This window comes from Dicentrarchus labrax, unplaced genomic scaffold (genome assembly GCF_905237075.1).
Source record: "Dicentrarchus labrax unplaced genomic scaffold, dlabrax2021, whole genome shotgun sequence".
NCBI classification, from domain to species: domain Eukaryota; kingdom Metazoa; phylum Chordata; class Actinopteri; family Moronidae; genus Dicentrarchus; species Dicentrarchus labrax.
Window position 1 is genome coordinate 24,382,615 of NW_026136703.1, and position 21,990 is coordinate 24,404,604.

The 21,990-nt window shown below is 38.1% G+C and overlaps 3 protein-coding genes across 4 annotated transcripts; all 3 read left to right on the top strand.

Annotated features, from left to right (window-relative positions):
- Window positions 1–7,500: 7,500 nt before the first annotated feature.
- On the top strand, window positions 7,501–10,378 carry LOC127356202 (E3 ubiquitin-protein ligase TRIM21-like). The gene is made up of 3 exons (XM_051387763.1): window positions 7,501–7,628; window positions 7,824–7,872; window positions 8,144–10,378. The coding sequence occupies exon 3, from the start codon at window positions 8,146–8,148 to the stop codon at window positions 9,781–9,783; it is 1,638 nt and encodes a 545-aa protein (XP_051243723.1). The 5' UTR covers window positions 7,501–7,628; window positions 7,824–7,872; window positions 8,144–8,145; the 3' UTR covers window positions 9,784–10,378.
- Window positions 10,379–11,661: 1,283 nt separating this feature from the next.
- Window positions 11,662–18,421, top strand: LOC127356232 (E3 ubiquitin/ISG15 ligase TRIM25-like). 2 transcript variants are annotated; one of them, XM_051387825.1, is made up of 2 exons: window positions 11,662–11,666; window positions 16,290–18,421. In XM_051387825.1, exon 2 carries the CDS (start codon window positions 16,334–16,336, stop codon window positions 17,216–17,218), a length of 885 nt encoding a protein of 294 aa, XP_051243785.1. In that variant the 5' UTR covers window positions 11,662–11,666; window positions 16,290–16,333; the 3' UTR covers window positions 17,219–18,421. The 2 variants fall into 2 exon arrangements, with proteins under 2 accessions (XP_051243785.1, XP_051243794.1); XM_051387834.1 differs by lacking the exon at window positions 11,662–11,666 and adding an exon at window positions 16,021–16,025.
- On the top strand, window positions 12,116–13,750 carry LOC127361531 (E3 ubiquitin-protein ligase TRIM21-like). Its single transcript, XM_051396225.1, has one exon. It carries the CDS (start codon window positions 12,116–12,118, stop codon window positions 13,748–13,750), a length of 1,635 nt encoding a protein of 544 aa, XP_051252185.1.
- Window positions 18,422–21,990: the final 3,569 nt, after the last annotated feature.

A 21,990-nucleotide genomic window follows, 5' to 3' on the forward strand; every position in this document is an offset into this window, starting at 1 on the left:
GTTACGATATGGAGACGAGCTGGTTTATCAGAATCGCTTCATTTTTCATGGTCAGTAAATTCAACAATTCACCTCTTAAATCACTCGTACGTGCCGGCAATCTGCTTGTAGGAGTAGGTAGTTACTGAACATGATGCATGACTCCGCCTTTCTTGTTTGATTTCAGAACAATGAAGCCTAAATCTGAATGAATTTGGAGTTAAAATAAGTTACCAGAACTAAGTGAAGTAAAAAGGGGGTTAGTAAAAAAACTCTTCTTACGTCTTCCATATAAATTGATGTGTTTCATGGTTAATTTACTTTGTTAAGGTTTGAGGCACAGGTATTTTGGCATTCAGTATACAAAAGGTCCAGCAGCTGCCATAGGACCGTCATGGATCGCTTTGCTTTAAAAAGACATTTTTTGGGGCATTTCTTCTTCTTTTTGTCTGGAGACAGTTTTTTTGCTGATTGACGATAACAGGGACAAAAGCATTGTGTTACAAAAAACCTTTCACTCGTACCTTTTCACCTGTGCCGTAGTCAAGACCACCTTGGTCCATTCCAAGACCAGGACTAGTATGTATGTTTTGTTGGACCCCGGGAAGAATGGGAGCTAATGAGGATCCAAGAAGAAAGAAAGAAAGAAAGAAAGAAAGAAAGCCAAGACAGAAACAGAAAAAAACAGAATGGTTTTGACATTGCCAACAAGACGACTTTTTGCTGCCAGGCATACAATTGCAAGTGACACTGATTGGTCGCCTGGTAACCGTGGTTACCAATTTCAATGCCTGTTCCCGTTTTCAGAACAAGAAGGCTTCGTCAATGGTTTAGTTTTGAAGGAGGAAGTTACTTTAGAAGACTCGTTAGAGGCCAAGAGTACAATGTGTGGTAAAAAGTTTTATGAATGAAACTCATGCCAAACAGGTAACCTGTTATAGCACTGATGCTAATTATCAAACCTCACAGACTCATATCTACTCATTTACAAATGGTAATAACCAAGCTGATACAAGCATTTTACAACAAATTTAAACAGTTAACTGGGTTTGCAAAAAAAGGAAGAAAGGTTTACAGTAAGAATATAAAAACTTTCTTGGATAGGACCAATCGGAGCACTTCAAGGTTTAGTGGGGAAGAAACTCTTGTTTGAATCATTAGAGTATAAGATGTGTTAGAAAATGTCTCAGTAAAACTAAAACTTACTTCAGAGAGTTCAACCACAATATGATTTCCCAAGAGATATTTTGGTGAGAAACATCCAATCACTCAGCTTAAACGTCTCAAAAGCGCAAGACTACACTTTCTAGAAACCTGATAAAACATTCAGCAGTTTGAATTAGTTCACTTTCAGATTCTGGGTCGGTTATAGAGGAATTCAACGACTGTATTATGATCCTGTATTTTGATTCAGCAGCTGAGGCTCATGGATATAATAGTCTACAGAGATGTGTGTCATATCCAACTGGAACATAATTATAATGATTAAAACTGATGGCCATAAAAGAAACCTTTACTATTCTTAAGATAACCAGGAGACTCCTGTGGTTCAATGTTGGGGAACATGGAGCATTTTCACTCATTTACAGGAGGGGTTTTATAGTCGTAAGAAATATGTCTGCAACCAGTGACTATACTAATCTATGTCTATGCTCCAATGCAAATTATCTTGAAAAAAGAGAGTAAGGCAGAGTGTTGGTTTTATATAAAAAAAATTAATTCAATGCTGTATTATTAAAGAACTCTAAGAAAATTTGCCTTTTATGAGTCAATATCAGACAAGAATGATGAGATGTAGATTTTGGCAGTGGAGGGTGTTAAGGAGGTGAAGAAGAACCCTTCGTCTCTCACCTCTCTCCTGATGTTGTGGTTTATTATCTCACTATTCTCCCTCGTCTCCCTCTCTACCTCTCTACTCACCCGCTGTCCTCCATCATAAATTCAGGAAGATTAATATTTCATCTGCCACTTCACAGCGTGCTCCGGCAGCGTTGGGGAGGAAGCGGGGGTGCCTCGTTAGTCACGTGGTCTAGTGTGCAGTCATCACTCACGTGTTTTATTATGCTAACAACATAAGAGAGGAACATTCTGCTCTCTCATTACGCTCATGTCGGGTTTAGAGAGTACACTGTATGAAATGGTTTCGGTGTTTTCTTTGTCTATTCTGATGGAGGCTCCTGCGTATAGGAAGCCAAAAAAAAGATGACACGATTTGAATATGAATGAACTTGATTGTGCAAATGTTTTTTTTTTTGAGAACTGTTGACAAAGTATGAAACAAACTTTTGCATCCCTTATGTAAACTGAAGGAAAGAAATAAAGGCAAACACAGACAGCCTGATTAAAAGAGTGGAAAAACAAATGTTTCTGCAATTAGGTTATTAACGTAGCATAACAATGCTCAGAAGACCCAGATCTGTGCCCTGCTGGACACCTATATTGGAGACTCTGGACTGAGGGTGTTTGCCCTGGACAGACATTTAGAACAGCAACATTTCAGACTGTCAATCTCGAGTTATTTCAGGGAGTTAACTGCTGTGACATGCCTCACTCTCCATAATCACAAACCAAACACACCCTCCTAATTAGGCAGTCTATTTAAGCTGCAGTATTGCAGCCTGTTTTGTAAGCCCCACCTCCACCCCAGCCTCCACCTGCAGGGTCTTACTTCTGGATTTAACATATTCACTCACTCCTCAATACATCTCAACAAATCTGCAGGGAGTGATGATGTCAGAGTCTGGATGCCAAACTCCAACTATGTTGTACTGCTGCAACAAATCTCATGAGTTTTCTGACTGAAATATACATATGCATATATACATATAATATGACATGTGACAGAACGAAAGGCACAGGTGTAAATACTAAAACAGGGTGCTGGTATGCCATTCACATTCGGCTCAAATTTTAACCAAACTTTCCAGAAAAAACAAAATGCACCATTCACTACTGTTTACTGTTGTGTTGGTGGTGTGGCTACTCCACCTTTCCAATTTGCAAGCGTGACATGGTTGGTACCAATGGATGCGCTAGGCCATGTAGTTTAATATGATACCAGTATATTCACTCTAGCTTTAATACAGAGCCCGCTACAGCCTCTGAAACACATTGCGGTGTGGAAGAGGGAAGGATAATGGGGTGGCTAATAAGATTTCAGCCCAGGCTCCCCTTCTGGAAACGCCCCTGCTTATGATATCTATGACGTTAATTAACATACAGCAGAAACACAGAACTCCTCAGATTTTCATAACAATCTTGTAGGTTGCACTTTGGGAGTTGTAAATTCTCACCTTATGTTTTTATGTACACAGTCTTGTGCCACAACTGTGAGCTAAGGAGCTTAAAAAGTTTCCTTGGAGCTGCAGCAGAGTTGGGGATAATTCCTTGTTGCTGTAATCATTTGATTCACTATTAAAATAAAAATAAGGATTAGTGGAGCTTTAAGGGCCACTTCAACCTTCAGCTCAAGTGAAAACATAACAGGTTACAGGCAGGACGTCCAGTATCAGGCAGCGACACAGAAATGGCCTCGGCTGCTCACATGTGAGGAGCCGGGGAGGAGCGGATTATTCTCTGTAATTAAGTTAACCTGGAACATGAGAGTGAGGTGTTATGTTGAAGATAGAGAGGCGAGGAGGAGGAGGAGGAGGGAGTGTGAAAGGCTACATTAAGGGTTTTTGTATCCCAGAGAATGAATCAGAGAATCAATCTCTCCTCTTTGAGACAACAACAATGGAGGAAAGAGTCACTTATTTCATCATTAAGAAGCCAAGATGTTTCTCCAATGGGCCAAGAGTCAACTCTACACCGATATTATTTAATGATTATGTAGGCCTGTAATTACATTTTCAACCCTGTCCAAATATTAAAACACGTTATGTTTTGTTACTATGGTAATGTGGATTCCAGGAGGCTCAGTGACTGTTATATCACAGTATTTATGTTTTTATTTTTTAATGATGGCACAGCGGTCTCTTAATTAGCAAGCAGTGATAAACAGCTCACTTCACAGGGTACATTATGTTTTTATATTTCAGAGGAAGGAGAACAAAATAACACAAAAATATATAGTCTTTGTGCCACATTCAGGGGAAATTGGATAAATGGGTGTTTTATCACAATTAGCACACAGGATAGATGATGTAGTTCAAGTAATTACAGATGTTTATTGTAGCCAAATATAAGGCCACACTGATGAATTTATGTTTATTTATTCTTGAGTTTAGTTATGAAAATGTTTGGTTTGTCATAAGACATTTTATATCTGATAACTCATGGTGCAGTTGAGGGAATAATCTATAGATTTATAATGGATGTCTACTGGACAGAGGCCACATAACAATAATATATAGAAATGTACATGAACAAAGTGTTGAAGATAAAGGGGTTAATATGATATTTAAGCACGAGTGAAAAGCTCAAAATAACAGGTAGAGTGTAGAACTCAATACTGAATACCTGTGAGCCGGGGCAGATTTAGAGAAATATTCATGGGGAGGGGGGTGAGAGGGAGGCTGAAGGTTGAAGTGGACCTTATAGCTCCACTAATCCTAATTTTTAGTTCAACAATGAATCAAATGACAACAGCAACAAAGAATGATCACAAAGTCTGCAGATCCAAGGAGCTTTTTAGACTCCTTAGCTCACAAGACTGTACATAAAAACATAAAGTGAGAATTTACAACTACCAAAGTGCAAAAGACTTTCTGAAATCTAAGGAGTTCTTTCAGAGGTTGTAGTGGGCTCAGTTTTAAAGTTAGAGTGAACATACTGGCTAACGCATCCATTGGTGCTAGCATGTCGGGAACAGGGCTTAACAATACTCCAAAATTAGGCTAAAGTTTGGGGATGGAAAAACTGACATGGCTTGACCTCTGAATGAAATGGGTTGTATTTGACTATTTCTGCATACTGGGGTCCATGCCAACACTGCATTAGTCAGTGTCCCTCTTGTGCCACCCCAGTCAGAGAGTCTGGAAACGCCCCTGAGTAGCAGCAGCAGTTTTGGTAATTTTAAATTGCCAAAAAACTGAAGTGACTGGACCCATTTACAAGTTTAGGTTGGTAGGTTGGGGTTGGCAAATCCTGCTCTGAAGGGCCCTAAAGAGGCTTGGGGCAGGCCCTTCAGTAACAGCAAAAGCAGCAGCATGAGTAGTAATTGTAACTACAGTTTTGTACTTGTGGCAGATGTAACAGTATAAAACATTAGTCTGGGGTCACACTGTTGAGCCTGTGTCCCTGATGAACTATTTCACATTTTTTAACCACTTTGTCCTCAACTAACAGATAAGCAGTGACAAATTGCACCGCATGATATCAGTAAAAGTGATATCTAATTCATTATTCATAAAGGATAAGTCATATGCGCTATGTGCTTCTATGTGAGGATGAGCAGGGAGGCAGTTGACCTGGACGACCCCACAGTGAGAGAGCAGGGATGGTCAGTCAGCGCCATCCAGTGGTGGAAAGACAACACTGCACCCTCTGTCAACATTAAGAAGTAGGTGTTTTTCTTGTCCTTGTCTCACTTTCTGGCGAATTAATCTCAATTTAAAATGAGTTCAGATCAGTTTATTTGTGTGTGGATGGGTGGCAGCCTGGCATGTGTGCATGTAGAAAAAACATCAATCCAATCGCTCTAGATTTCTATTTTTGTCTCCTTGTCCATTGTCTGTCTGCCAATCATACAATGTCCTCTCTCTTCCACACCTTCTCTCAACCTCCCTTTCACCTTTTTGTCTTTGTCTGTCCTTCTATCTATCTTTCTTTATCTCTCTTTAACTTTTCTCTTCATGTAATCTCCCCCTTTTTTTCATCCTTTGACTTTTGATCTTTCTCTCCCCGCTTTCTTTCCTAACCCCTGCCTCTCTCACCTTTTTCTTTGTTTCTTACCTTCTTTCATTTTACCTTTATTTCTCTTTCTTTCATTATTCCCTCTCATTTTTCTTCCCTTCATCCCTCACTCTTGTCTCTCAGCCTCTTCCTCTTTGTTCCTCTTCACCCTCACTCCCTGGCTTATCTTTATCTCTGTTCTTTCCCTGCATGACCTTCCCAGCCTCCTGTTCTTCCTCCTCGTCCTCCTCCGCCTCCTGCTCTTCCTCTTCCTCCTCCTCTCTCAGTATATATATATATCAGAAGCACTCAAGCACCTCCTCAGGCTGCAGAAAGACCAATTCATTAAAAACACTAATAACCCTTTCTCTACTGGGAGAGGGAGCATTTTCTTCCTCATACATTATTACTGTGGCACTGTATGATTATTTGCAGGTAGAGTGTGTGTGTGTGTGTGTGTGTGTGTGTGTGTGTGTGTGTGTGTGTGTGTGTGTGTGTGTGTGTGTGTGTGTCATTCCTAGCCTAACAAGTTGCTGTTTTGAACAGATGTGTGTGTGATAGTGATTTTCATTAAGAGCTGACCAGCTGAGAGTGAGTAAGTGAGTGAGACGGTCACTGAGTGAGATGAGTGTGTAGGGTAGTTGTATGTCATTTGCATGGTAAGTGCTGGCCAAAGTGTGTGTGTGTGTGTGTGTGTGTGTGTGTGTGTGTGTGTGTGTGTGTGTGTGTGTGTGTGTGTGTGTGTGGTAGCTCATTTGTAGCTCTTGTTAAGTGGCGGCTGAGTGGACCCCAGGGCCACTCGAATCCATTGAGGAGGAAATTAAGTTAACAGGTTAATGAAAAGGTTTTCAGTTCCCTACAGTTTTCTCTTTTGTTTTGATGCACTGTTTGAATATAAAACAGCAAATGCATCATATAAAGTGCGTTGTGTTCCCCAAACTCTTACAATCATTAAAACCATCATTAAAATTACATAGACCTGCTGTGCATCTAAATAGAAAATGCAGTAACTAATCCTCAGTCAAGGCAGCAACAAAACAAACAAACAAAATGTTCAAACCTGCATTAAGGGGTGAGATATACAGGAGGGAAGCAGTACAGGCAGGTAAGTGGTCACAAAGCAGTGAATGGATGAATGGCAGAAAGTAGAAATGAAACAAGAAAGACATCACACAGTGTAGCACAATAAGTACTGAGTATAGAACAATATCCTTCCTTGTAATAGTTGAAAGTGTGCAACCAGTGCACAGCAGACGTTATAATGCAGCGTAGAAATGTAGGTGGAATTAGTACTTTTGTTAATTAAATAATAAAAATGAATGAAATGACATGTAGCTGTAACCTATTTTTCATGTTGGCTTACTTTCATGGCTTACTGCGACACTTGAATAAAATAGAGCCATCATTAATGCTATTAATTACACCTGTGCATTTTCTTACTATGACAAGTAAAAATGTCTGTTGTGGAAAAAGACCTAATTACCAAAAAATACTCTGTGCTCTTGGGAGTCTTAGAATGATCTCTTGTGTTGTGTATTTGTAAATTATAGATTTCCATTTCAAAACAGGACATAAAAACATACCCAGTAACGTATCCGGCTGTATATAACTACTTGTATGTCACTATAATGAACCTGAAAAACAAGAGGCGGAGCAACAGCAACACAAGTGAATTTTACCGTCAGACTCCTAAACAGAAACTAAAAGTCTGTCAGAGTAAGAAGAGACACATCTTGTTAGTTCTTGGTAAACAGCAAAACTTCCAGTTCACCGGGTCTTTCTTAACTACAAAACAGAGCCCCTGCCGAACGCAGGTGAGTCCAGTGAATAATACATTGTATTTAAACAACCAGCATTAACACATACTTGAGCTCTGCTCAGACAGGGTGTGCTGCTTTTGTCATGTGAAAATGAAACGTTCACAGTGTGCCTCCATAACATTCTAGTAATTATAGTTATAGAAATAGAGACATTTTTAAACATGTAATTTTGCTTTTTCCACACGGAAGTCGGAAGTGCACCCGGTGTTTTGTAACTACACAGCCGAGCCAAACACTGGTGAGTACAGCAGATAATATCTACTGTGTTTAAACAACCAGCATTAACACTTGAGCTGTGCTCAGTCATGCTTTTGTCACTCAAAAATGAAAACTGTCAAATGACATTTCACTAATGTTGAATGTAGCTATAATACAATATAATATAATACAATTTTCAATCTTGTAATTAACATTCTAGAAATCATAGTTTGATATTTTTAATCCAATTTTTTAAAAGTATTCTGTAATTACAGTTTTGCTTTTCCTTTCATTGTATTCTTATTGTGCAGACATGGCTGCTGCCAGCAGTTTGCTATCTGAAGATCAGTTTTTGTGTTCCATCTGTCTGGATGTGTTCACTGATCCAGTCAGCACACCATGTGGACACAACTTCTGCAAAAATTGCATCACTAAACACTGGAACATTAATGCTCCTGAGTGTCCCATTTGTAAAAAGGTTTTCAACAAAAGACCTGAGCTGCTGGTCAATACCTTTGTCTCTGAGATGGTTGTTCACTTTAGACAGTCAGCTCAACAGAGAGCCAGCAGCAGCTCAGAGCAACAAGCTGCCAAACCAGGAGAAATTCCCTGTGACGTCTGCACTGGAACTAAACTGAAGGCCCTGAAGTCCTGCCTTGTGTGTCTGGTTTCCTACTGTGAGACTCACCTGGAGCCTCATCTGACAGCGACAGGTCTGAAAAGACATCAGCTGATTGACCCTGTGAGGCACCTGGAAGGCAGGTTGTGTACAAAGCACGATAAACAGCTGGAGCTGTTCTGCAAGGATGACCAGACATGTGTCTGCATGCTCTGCACAATTTCAGACCACAAGGCACATGATATTGTTCCTCTTAAAGAAGAATATGAAGGAAAAAAGGTAGAGCTTGGGAAGACAGAGGTTGAACTTCAGCAGATGATCCAGGAGAGACAACTGAAGATTCAAGAGATCCAACATTCAGTCGAGGTCAGCAGGGAAAGTGCAGACAGAGAGAAAGCAGTTAGTGTTCATGTCTTCACCAAGCTGAAGGAGGCTATTGAGAGAAACCAGGTCAAAGTCTCTGAGATGATTGAAGAGAAGCACAAAACAACAAAGAAACAGGCTGATGGCCTCATCAAGGAGCTGGAACAGGAAATCTCTGCTCTGAAGAAGAGAAGTGCTGAGCTGAAGCAGCGCTTACACTCTGAAGACCACCTTAACCTCCTCCAAAACTTCCCCTCCCTGAATGCTGCTCCACAAACCAAAGACTGGAAAGAGAGCAGAATCTGTCTACCTTCATATGAGGGGAATGTGAGAACAGCTGTTGTTAAGATGTTGGAGATACTTAAACATGAGATGGAGAAGCTATTCCCAAAGGCTGAGCTCAAGACGGTCCAGCAGTCTGCAGTGGATGTAACACTTGATCCTGATACAGCAAATCCCAAACTCATCCTGTCTGAAGATGGTAAACAAGTCCATCACAGTGCTGTAAAGAAGGATCTCCCAGATAACCCAGAGAGATTTTCTCATTGTACCTGTGTCTTAGGAAAGCAGATTGATTCTTCAGGAAGATTTTACTTTGAGGTTCAGGTTAAAGGGAAGACTGATTGGGTTGTAGGAGTTGCCAGAGAGTCAATCAACAGAAAGGGGTTTATCACTATTAACTCTAAGAACAGTTGCTGGACTGTATGTTTGAGGAATGATAATGTGTACTGTGCTCTCGCTGACCCTCCAGTCTGTCTCTTTTTGAAGTCGAAGCCTGAGAAGGTGGGGGTGTTTGTGGATTATGAGGAGGGTCTGGTCTCCTTCTATGATGTGGATGCTGCAAATTTCATCCATGCCTTTACCGGCTGCTCCTTCACCGAAAAAGTCCTCCCGTTCTTCAACCCCTGTTTTAATCAGGGTGGTAAGAACTCCGCCCCTCTGATCATCTGTCCCGTCAACCCTACTTAGTAGAATAACTGTTTGCTTTTCTGGAAAAGACAGAGTTCTTGTAAGTGTAGCAAATATCCATATAGTGGTACAGAGTTTTTCATTCATTCATTCATTCATTATAATTAATGTGGATTTTACCATCTTTATGATACATTACATTGCTACTGACTACTGCAATACAATGATTTGATAACAAATAATGGAATTGATAATGTAGTTTAATCTATAGCTGTCTTTAAATGTCAAAACACTAGATTCCAGTATAAGCTTTGATGTTTTTCTTATGTATATATTGCAGAATTAACTTATGTTGTTTGGCATACTTTTTGACCTCTGTTTTTACCTACTTGTCCAAGCATCATCTTTGTGATTTTATGAAAATTATTCAAATTAAGATTTAACAGCAGGTGAACGGTTATGTCTTTGGGTTTGTGCTTGTGTCAAGTTTAACATCGGTTTTCATTGAAAAAGAACACCAATGTAGATAATAATATGATGAAGTTTTTTCAAATGTTTTGGGACATTTATTAAATTGCTGATGTTTAACTTCTCATTTGAACATTTTAAGGAGTTTGTAAAATTTCAAACATTAAAACTGCATGCCTCAAAAGGAGGACTGACTGTGACTCTGCAATGACCTACTTGCTGTATGTCAGCAAATCTGATATAATATACATAATAATTAGTTAATGACGACATCAAACCTCCACAAGAGTATCAAAGCCAAAATTCAGTGCAGGTCTATATACAATATACCAACTGAAGCAGGACACAGTATACTTGACAGAGTGATAGGCCTACTATATTATATTTTATTAAAAATTTACAAAAATTCTTTAGTCAAGCAATCTTATTTTAAAGACAATTTATCAAATCATAAATCACAAAGAGGCACTGATTAAATTTGCTGTACCTCTTTTTGGTGTGACAGGAAAACACATTTGGAACAAGCAGTTAAACTCAATGGAGAAAAATTGGAATTCAACACAGATGGTAGCAGATATAAGGCAGTGCAAGAAAACATGCAAGACTATGATTCATTATAAGGGATTGACGCTTTGAAACAGATAGAACCAGTCATTCGGGGTGTTGTCTGTTCAGGCACATTCCTCTGTAGGACTGCAACGAAGGATTACCTTCATTAACCACCTGTATACAATCTCATTAAAAACACAGCTTATGAAATGTGAGACAATTATCACCCAAGATGTTGTCCTCCATTTGCTTGTTTTGTCCGCTCCAAGATATTGAAGTTGCATTGATAGAAAAGCAGCAAGAACAGCTCGAACAAGAGAATGTTAACCTGGAGAGTTTGTATACAGTTGTGTGTCCTCCTAAACCTCCTAAATATTACGTTTATATACAATTTGCAACAGCAAATACATTTTTAAATAAGCATACTGCCACACGATTACATTTTTAATCAACATGAAAAGGAACAGCTGTTGTAAGGTTTCCTACAATATGAACCTGTGGCAACTAATGCATGACTCACGTTTTTTGTGTTAATGTTTAGGCAACTCAGAGCACTTGTTTAAGTGCAGGAAAGATTGTTGAAAACTTCAGTGGTGGCACAAGACATGTTTGGTTTTTAATAAAATATTTAGCCAAAACCAGGATCTTCTCCTAACCTTTACCAAAGTGTTTTTGTAGCCTTGACCAGACCACATGAGGGTTTGAGGATAATCCTGTGGCTTGTACACCTGACATCCACCGTCACCTTATGTCCTAAATGGTCACCAACATAATATAAATAAGAGGCGGAGCAACAGAGGAAAGACAGGTGAGCCTCAACGTCAGACTCCACAAATGAAACTGAAACACATCTTGTTGTTTCTCTGTAAACAGCAAGACTCTTACACTCCTCACAAACTACACAGCAGAATATCGGCCAAACACTGGTAAGTACAGATAATATCTACAATTTTTAACCAGGATTAAAGGCCCAGTGTGTAATGTTAAGAAGGATCTAAATAAAATAGTATATATAATATTGATAGGTATTTTTCATTAGAGAATAATAACCTGAAAATAAGAATTGTTGTGTTTTTGTTATCTTAGAATGAGACATTTTTTAATCTACAGACAAATCAAAACCTGGTTCTAGATACTGTTAGATGCCACACACCGGACCTTTAACTCATACTTTAGCTGTGCTCAGTCAAGGGGTGCTGATTTTGTGATTTGAAAACAAAACTTGTCAAATGAAACATTGTGAAATGTAGATATATAATACCGAATTGCCTTCTAACATTCTAAAGATCATATATATGATATTTTTCAATAAATGATAAAAAAATCAGTTATTACAGCTTTTTCAGACTTGTACTTCTGTTTTTATTGTGTAGACATGGCTGCTGCCAGGAGTTTTCTATCTAAAGATCAGTTTTCGTGCTTCATCTGTCTGGATGTGTTCACTGATCCAGTCAGCACACCTTGTGGACACAACTTCTGCAAAACCTGCATCACTAAACACTGGAACATTAATGCTCCCGAGTGTCCCATTTGTAAAAAGGTTTACTACACAAGACCTGAGCTGCTGGTCAATACCTTTGTCTCTGTGATGGTTGATTACTTTAGACAGACAGCTCAACAGAGAGCCAGCAGCAGCTCAGAGCAACAAGCTGCCAAACCAGGAGAAATTCCCTGTGACGTCTGCACTGGAACTAAACTGAAGGCCCTGAAGTCCTGCCTTGTGTGTCTGGTTTCCTACTGTGAGACTCACCTGGAGCCTCATTTGACAGTGACAGGTCTGAAAAGACATCAGCTGATTGACCCTGTGAGGCACCTGGAAGGCAGGTTGTGTACAAAGCACGATAAACAGCTGGAGCTGTTCTGCAAGGATGACCAGACATGTGTCTGCATGCTCTGCACAATTTCAGACCACAAGGCACATGATATTGTTCCTCTTAAAGAAGAATATGAAGGAAAAAAGGTAGAGCTTGGGAAAACAGAGGTTGAACTTCAGCAGATGATCCAGGAGAGACAACTGAAGATTCAAGAGCTCCAACATTCAGTCGAGGTCAGCAGGGAAAGTGCAGACAGAGAGAAAGCAGTTAGTGTTCATGTCTTCATTAAGCTGAAGGAGGCTATTGAGAGAAACCAGGTCAAAGTCACCGAGATAATTGAAGAAAAGCACAAAACAGCAGAGAAACAGGCTGATGGCTTCATCAAAAAGCTGGAACAGGAAATTTCTGAGCTTAAGCAGAAAAATGCTGAGATGAAACAGCTCTCACACACTGAAGACCACCTTAACCTACTCCAAAACTTCCCCTCCCTGAATGCTGCTCCACCAACCAAAGACTGGACAAAGGTCAGAGTCCGTTCTCCATCATATGAGGGGAATGTTAGGAAAGCTGCTGCTCATTTGGTGGGAATGCTCAAAAAAGAAATTAAGGAGCTGTTCACCAAGGATGAGCTCAAAGCAGTCCAGAAGTTTGCAGTAGATGTGACGCTTGATCCTGATACATCACATAAAAAACTAATCCTGTCTGAAGATGGGAAACAAGTCCATCAGGGTGATGAAAATAGGAATCTCCCAGATAATCCAGAGAGGTTTTCTACTGGTCTCTGTGTCTTAGGGAAGCAGATAGGTTCGTCAGGAAGATTTTACTTTGAGGTTCAGGTTAAAGGGAATACTGATTGGATTTTAGGAGTTGCCAGACAGTCAATACAGAGGAAGGGCCTTGTCACAATTAGCCCAGAGAATGGTTTCTGGACTGTCAGTTTAAGTAATGAGAATGTGTACTGTGCTCTCGCTGAGCCTCCAGTTCGTCTCCCTCTAAAGTGGAAGCTGGAAAAAGTGGGGGTGTTTGTGGATTATGAGGGGGGTCTGGTCTCCTTTTATGATGTTGATGCTGCAAATCGTATCTATGCCTTTACTGGCAGCTCCTTCACTCAAAATCTCCTCCCATTCTTCTGCTCCTGTTGTAATCATTGTGATAAAAACTCTGCCCCACTGATCATCTGCCCTGTTGACCAGTGACCACAATAGAATGACCAACAATCTGAAGAAGAGGAGTTTGCATTTGTTTTCCATCTCTGTCTGTGCAGAGTAGTCCTCTTCATATACCGATATATAACATAAACATATACCCATTATGTGCAGGCAAGAAGATGAAAAAGTGTGTGTGTGATTGTATATGTTGATGAGAGGATGATTATGGAGAACTCAAAAATTTGTGTCTGGTTCATTTGGTCACACCTGATTTAATGTAAAAAATCATAGTAGTAATGTACAGTGTCTTTTCTTGATTTTGCCTCCTCTATTATATCATATTTTTTTGATTGACGTGTCCGATTTCTACATTTAACTTAAATGTGATAAAATAAAATCATGTATATATAATGTAGTTTAATTTATATCCCAATAGCAATATTTGTGTTCAAATATCAAAACTTCACAAAAAATGTTACGAGAAATCATCATTTGGAAAAGCTGTCTGGAAAGCAAATTCAACAAGTTGTATTTCATGAAAAAATACTGAAGAAAAGTTTATTCTTCTGTGTTCTAGATTACAAATTCACAGGCATAGTTTGGATAATATATCATTTTGCAGAGTTATTTTATATACATACAGCAGGTGTTTTTTTGTCCAGTATATGCACATATAAACGGCTATGCACAGTATACAACCTGCTTAATTATATATTTTACAGTTAATAATAATATGATATTGCACAATCTATACATTGTGTGGGCTCATTAGGTGTTTTAGTATTACAGTTGTTGCACAGGGAGTCTCACATTATCTTTTTAAACAAGGTCACATGATCTGCTTCTGTATTTTTTCTGTTCTGGCATGTTTTGGTTTTCAAAACCATCTTGGAACCAGCAAGATAGTAACAGAGCAACAAGCATATGAATCTGTCTCTGTGTGTGTCCTATGTGTGCTTTGCCTTTCATGACTAGTATGTTTGAAGAATAGAAAATATTTATGAGTGGGAAAAGTGGGATTATTGCACCTCTATGTGGTGGTTCAAGCCAATGTTGAAAATCTTTTCATACTGAAATAAACAAGTAAGACTCATTTTTTTGTATTTTCTTTTAATAAAACAACAAAAGAGACATCAAAAAATCCACCCACCTCCACAGAGACACAAACATTACAATAAAGAGCCACAAACATGGAGTGAGCTAAAGTATCATAATATATTTTTAAAATGTAGGTAAATAGATTATTAAATAAAGCAAGGACAAAAAGGATTTGAAATATGGATAATGAAGTTTAGAGTATGACTTTACACTACAGGGAGTCATACATTCATGATGACTATTACTGTTACACTACATCAGTTTACTTCTTCTGGAGAGAAGCTGAGAAAGAAGAAATGAGGAAGGAAGGGTTGCAAAAGCAGTGAAGGAATGGCAGAAAATAGAAAAGAAACAAGGAAGACATCCCTCAGTGTTGCACACTGAGTATAGTTTAATACAGTATAGTACAGTATAGTATCGCCCTTTGTGATAGTTGACATTTTACATCTAGTGTACGTAGTTAACCGGAATATGAGAAGTAATAGACATAAGTGCAGTAAGAACTTATTATTCTTAGTATGGGGGGAAAGTTGAATATTAAAATAGAAGAATCACAGGTGTAAATGATGGCTGAATTCCATTTAACTGCATTGGATTGACGGCTGAATTGTTCGTGCTGGCTAGAAACAAAGAGGCTGTATACAACTAGTTTGGTCTCTATTAAATGTATCTTGTGCTAAAAGTATGTCACTCTAATAAAATGTAAAATAAATTAAATGTAATGTAAAGACCTACCTCTTCAACCGGCCTTTAACTAAGGAATGGTTTTTAGACATTATTTACCATATTTTACTCATTTATTTAAAATACCCTTCTTATTGTTTTATTTGTTTATTTCTGCCAGCTTTCTTAACTGATTTTGTTTTTACTGTAAGTTTTATTAAATACTATCATTACACTATTACATTGTCATTTTTATCATTGCATTTTATTTTTAAATCTACCTTATTTAATTTTTACTCCATTCTGTCTTATCATCTTGTCAATGGTTTGTAGGCAGCTTTGAACTGCAATAAACAGTATGAAATGTGCTATATGAATAAAGTTAGATGAAAAACCAAGAGGTGGAGCAACACAGGCCTGCTTCAACAAGTCCTCAAATGAAACTGAAAGTTTGTCAGAGTAAGAAGCTGCAGTGGGCACATCTTGTTGTTTGTCGCTAAACAGCGAAACTTGACGGAAGTGCACCCGGTGTTTTGTAACTACACAGCAGAGCCAAACACTGGTGAGTACAGCAGATAATATCTACTGTGTTTAAACAACCAGCATTAACACTTGAGCTGTGCTCAGTCATGCTTTTTACATTTAAAAATGAAAGTTGTCAAATGGAATTTTCACTTATGTGGAATGTAGCTATAATACAATATAATTTAATATAATATGATATAAAATAATATAACATAATACGAATGTACACTGTTGTAATTAACATTCTAGAAATCATAGTTTGATATTTTTAAACAAGTTACTAAGTATTCTGTCATTACAGTTTTGTTTTTGCCACACTTGTACTTCTGCTCTTATTGTGGAGACATGGCTGCTGCCAGCAGTTTTCTATCTGAAGATCAGTTTCTGTGCTCCATCTGTCTGGATGTGTTCACTGATCCAGTCACCACATCATGTGGACACAACTTCTGCAAAAACTGCATCTCTGAACACTGGAACATTAATGTCCCTTGCAAATGTCCTGTTTGTAAAAAGGTTTTCAACACAAGACCTGAGCTGCTGGTCAATACCTTTGTCTCTGAGATGGTTGATTACTTTAGACAGTCAGCTCAACAGAGAGCCAGCAGCAGCTCAGAGCAACAAGCTGCCAAACCAGGAGAAATTCCCTGTGACGTCTGCACTGGAACTAAACTGAAGGCCCTGAAGTCCTGCCTTGTGTGTCTGGTTTCCTACTGTGAGACTCACCTGGAGCCTCATCTGACAGCGACAGGTCTGAAAAGACATCAGCTGATTGACCCTGTGAGGCACCTGGAAGGCAGGTTGTGTACAAAGCACGATAAACAGCTGGAGCTGTTTATGCTTAAGAAGCACAGAGTCCGTCCTCTGTCACATGAGGGCTATGTGAGGCCAGCTGTTGGTGAGTTGTTGGGAACGCTTCAATATGACATGGAGAAGCTGTTCCCAAAGGCTGAGCCCAAGACAGTCCAGCAGTCTGCAGTGGATGTGGCACTTGATCCTGACACAGCAAATCCTATACATCTCTTCCCGAAGTCACAGCCTGAGAAGGTGGGGGTGTTTGTAGACAGTGACAAGGGTTTGGTCTCATTTTATGACGTTGATGCTGCCCGTTTTATCTTCTCCTTTACTGGCTGCTCCTTCACTGAGAAACTCTTCCCGTTCTTCAGCCCCTCTCTTAATCATGGGGGTAAAAACTCTGCCCCTCTGATCATCTGCCCTGTCAACCCTAATTAGTAGAGTAACTGTTTGCTTTTCTGTAAAAAGAACTCCTTTTACATAGCAAATTTTCATCTGTGCAGTGTGCACTAATTCATGTGGATTTTGCCATCTTTATTATACACCTGATTCCTACTTAATACTAATAATTTGATAACAAATGTAATCAATCTTGTATTGTATGTAGTTTAATCCAACCTGCATTTAAATGTCACAATATCAGTTTAGTGGTTACAGACCTAGCTTGGGGATGTTTACTTTGCCAAGTTACCTTATGTTATTTTTTTTTGTATAATTGCCTGCTTGTCAAAACTACTAAAAAGGATTCAAATTAAACAGCAGGTGAACGGTTATGGCTGTGAGTTCTACCCTCAGTTGTTCAATTTTAATGTCAGCTTTTATCTCAAAAAGCCAAAGATAGTGAGATAAAGATTTAAAAAATAAAAATAAATGCAACCTAGACCTACCTACCTACCTACCTACCTACCTACCAACCTAATGACATAAATTAAATGGCACTGGTCTAAGTTTGGATGTCTAACTTTTCATTTGAATATTTTAAAGCGTTTGTAAAATTTCAAACATATCATGCACACTAGTATCAGACCTATCTGTGAATATGTGGTCAATGTGTGTTCTGTCTCTGGATGTCTGTTCTCTCATTACTGTTTATACAATAGAAAATATAGTGGGGAAAATGGGATTATTGCGCCTCTGTGTGGATGAACTGAAATACTGAAACTGAACTGAAGTAAATACAGATTTTATAAGAGTTTGTATAATTTCTTTTCTAGTATTTTATTTTAATCAAGCAAAAAAAGCAGCTCCACACAATCAGAGCAAAATCAGAGACACAAACAGTACAATAAACGGTAACAAACATGAAACAAGATTATTAAATAATTAAAAATAACTAGGTGAATAAATGAATAAACGGGGTAGATCATATGTTAAATGATCGTGAAGGAATAGTTTCATATAAGGAACCAAGGCTAATTTCTATCACTGTCATTTAAATAGAATGTATATTTTATTTTATTTTTTTCTTAGTTTTATATTTACACTTATATTGTTTACATTGTGTGTTATGTGCAATCACTACTGTTTTACTGTAGTAGTATTTTGTTTTTCTTTACTACTGGCTGCAGGTACAAAGAATGCATTTCACTGTGCATTGTACTATGTATAACTGTGCATGTGACAAATAAAACCTCTTATCTATCTATCTATCTTCTTCTATCTTCTATCTATCTATCTTCTATCTATCTATCTATCTTCTTTTCTTCTTCTTCTCATCTATCTATCTATCTATCTAAAGTAATTAAGACCACCTGTGGTCAAAATGTCTGCTGTGTAAGCAGTCCATTATGCTAGCTAAAGAAACAGAGTATACAGAGGTCATTTTTAAATTTAAGAATATAGAAATATCAATGAGAAATTTTATTTTTCAGTATTTGAAATGCTTAAACTGAGAATAACTTACGGTACATGTGGACACTAAAGTCTTGAGTTCTACATTTATGGAAGACAAAATGATGACTGTTACACCGCATCCCTTTACTTATTCTGTTTATTTTTGCACACTCATTAATTTACACCTGTTGTCCATGGGCAGGTACACAAAATATGATCACAGAACAAAAAATACATAAATGTCCAACAGTGTGAGATGATAAATGGAATCAATAATCTACTATAATCCACAATTTACACCACTGTAACATTAAATACAACTGCTCTACAGGATAAAGTTGATTTAAAATAATGAAGCCCTGGGTAAACACAGAGGTTACCAATGATACTAATTAAGGTTCACATCAGGGTGCTGCTGTTGTGCATGTTGGCTCACTGGAAAAGGCTCTGCTGCACTAACTGGAACTGAACCTTAATTATTATCACTGGTAACACCTGTGTTTACTATTTCATGTGAAAATTACATTGATTCTTAAGCCCACTGCTGTGATTTAAACTGCACTGTTGGTTCAGTGTGCACCCAGCTGCTGTGTCCTGTACAATCTCCACTAGAGGTCACCCTATCTGAAGTAAACCTGCTCCAGGTCTAACAGAGTTTTCAGAGTGTAGGGACAGATTTCTACAGCTCAGACTGCATTTTAAAGGCTTCTGACAAACTGTTTGCATTAGTTCAAACAATTATGAAGCAGTATAAGTCCTGTGTGTCTTAATGAAATTATACTTTTTAAACTTTAGATGTTTATTTAAGATCTAAACTCTGAAGACCTGAACACAAGTTATATTCACTGAGCCATCACTTTAGGCAGCCCTGTAATAGATGTATGTAATGTTATATATTTGATAGATTATTGATACTTTACTTAGTAGATTGTGATAGAAGTTATCATTATACCTGCAACATGTTTTACAATACAATAATTACTTTGTAATTATCCAGTCTATGGCAGTGGTTGCCAACTGGTGGGTCTTGATTTTAAGGGGTGTAAGAAAATTTTAAGATTATACAAAGTAGGCCTCTGTCTCAGCATTTTGTTCATTTTTTTGTGAAGAAAATTAAATGAAATTAAAGTTTAGATGTTTATTTAAGATCTAAACTTTGATGACCTGAACACAAGTTCAGCCTTCACTCTCTGATAAACCGCTTGGTCCTGCATTGGAAAAGTAGTTAAGAGTTACAACAACCAAAGTGCTAATAGAACAATGGCCAAGCGTCCAAAAAGAGTAAAGAATGAAAGATTGGTAAAAAATTAAATAAACATAATGCAGACAGAGAACTACTTTAAAAGTTCATAAAAAATATCAGGCAAACTAATCTCTGATCAATATTCACAGGAAATAATCAGCTCAAAGTTCTACACAAACTTCCTGCAGTTATTGAGTTCACTGTTTGGGTTCATTGTACAGTTTATCAGTTCTGTACTGTTATTGTTCTGCATCTAATATGAAATACCCATAAATAATTTAACTTTAGAAAAGAGATTCCTTTAGGAAAAGTTGGGAACCAGTGGAACCGTCTTGTCTGATCTTGAGTGCACAGCTCATTACGATACGGGAACATCACGTAAAATATACAAGCATATTATGCATACTATATCACAGATTTCAGTATTTCTCTGATGGATGCAATGGTAGATTACTTTTTCCTTTTGCTCCCCAGAGAAACAAAGTAGTCGGTTAGTCTTAAAAATCCCCCTAAAGACTCTGAGAGAACTGGGATTCAAGAGGACATTGAGGGGCCCTGAAGGAGGCCCCTCTCGCCTCTTCTTCCCATTCTGAGTCACGCTAATCCAATATGACTTGTAATTAGATCATTCAAGTGTCTGCCACTCTGTCTGCGCCCTGCTAATGCATTACCAATACCTGCCTTAACTGTTGGGATGAAGGAGCACTTCTGTGACAGGAAATGGGAGAGATGACGGGTTTCTGCAAAGCACGTAAGGAGCTTCTGAGGATCTGAGTCACATGATGGATGAGGGTTTTTAAGTGAAGCTGAGGCTCTGTCGTACAGTGAGCTCTGAAGTGTTTGTGATATCGTGTCAGGATGATTTTCAGTGATCTGTCGTTCCATATTTAACTTTTCTTTAATAATCCAGGAAGGGATTTTGCTTTTTGCTCACTGATCTGCTTTTTAAGGTTTGTTTGATACAGTTTTCCTCCTTTTGCGCTGTGCAGTGGTGGAAGGGGTATCAAGGTTTTTTTGTTTTTTTCAGTATTAATAGCACACAAAATAGTTACTCTAAAAGTATTAGTAGTAAAATAACCTTTATGTATCATAAAGATACTGATTTATATTGTCTTATAACATTAAAATGTAAGCAGCATTTTAAGATTATATAATGGTGGAGCTAAATTATGCCAACTTTGTACTGTTGGAGATTTCAGTCTATAACAAAGCATCACACTTTATTAGCTGTTGTACATGTCAGATTTTAATCTGAGAAAAGGGAGTTAAAAGTACAATAGAGTAGAAGTGTAAAGTACCACAAAATGGTAAATACTCAAGTAAATACCTGTATTTGAGTACTTTAGTTACATTCTACCACTTGTGCCAAGTAAAATAAGTTGCATCATCATTATTATTATTATTATTATTATTATTATTACTGTTATTATCAGTTGTAGTAATAAATGTCTATGCTGCCAGCAGGTGGCACTGTTGTCTAAGCAAAGGCTCTCAGCTCACATGGAGCTGATTACTGTTTTACTCTATTCAGCCTGTGTGAACACACTCACACTCACACACACACACACACACACACACACACACACACACACACACACAGCTTGCTTGTCGTCAGGTATCCGGTGTCAAACTACCAACCACACACACTTGAGGGAGTGTCGCCACAACACCTGAGAAGCTGAGAAACCCCCTCAGAGCTCAGAGAGAACAGGACAGAACAATAGACTTTACTTTCATAAAAACCTTTTAAAACAGTCACAATAATAATAATAATGTTTGATGATAATTCCAACCTGAAGTCAACAGTCAGTGCTGGTTCCAGGAAGCAATTATTTTATTAGTTTATAGTTTATTGCTTACAAACCGCTGTTGAAAGATTAATATTTGTGATTTGGCTGCACAGCATCAGTTTGTAGTGATACACATTTGGGCCAGTGGGGTCACAGAGGTTAAGGAAAGGATTTCTAGTGCTGCAGTTAACTATGTTTCATTATCAGTTAATTGTTTGGTCTGCAATAGAGAAAGCACCTGTTTTAATTACCCAGAACCAAAGCTGGTATATATTTAAACTTGTTGTTTTGTCCGACTAACAATCCCAAACTCAAATCTGTTCAACAAATATTCACATTTTAGA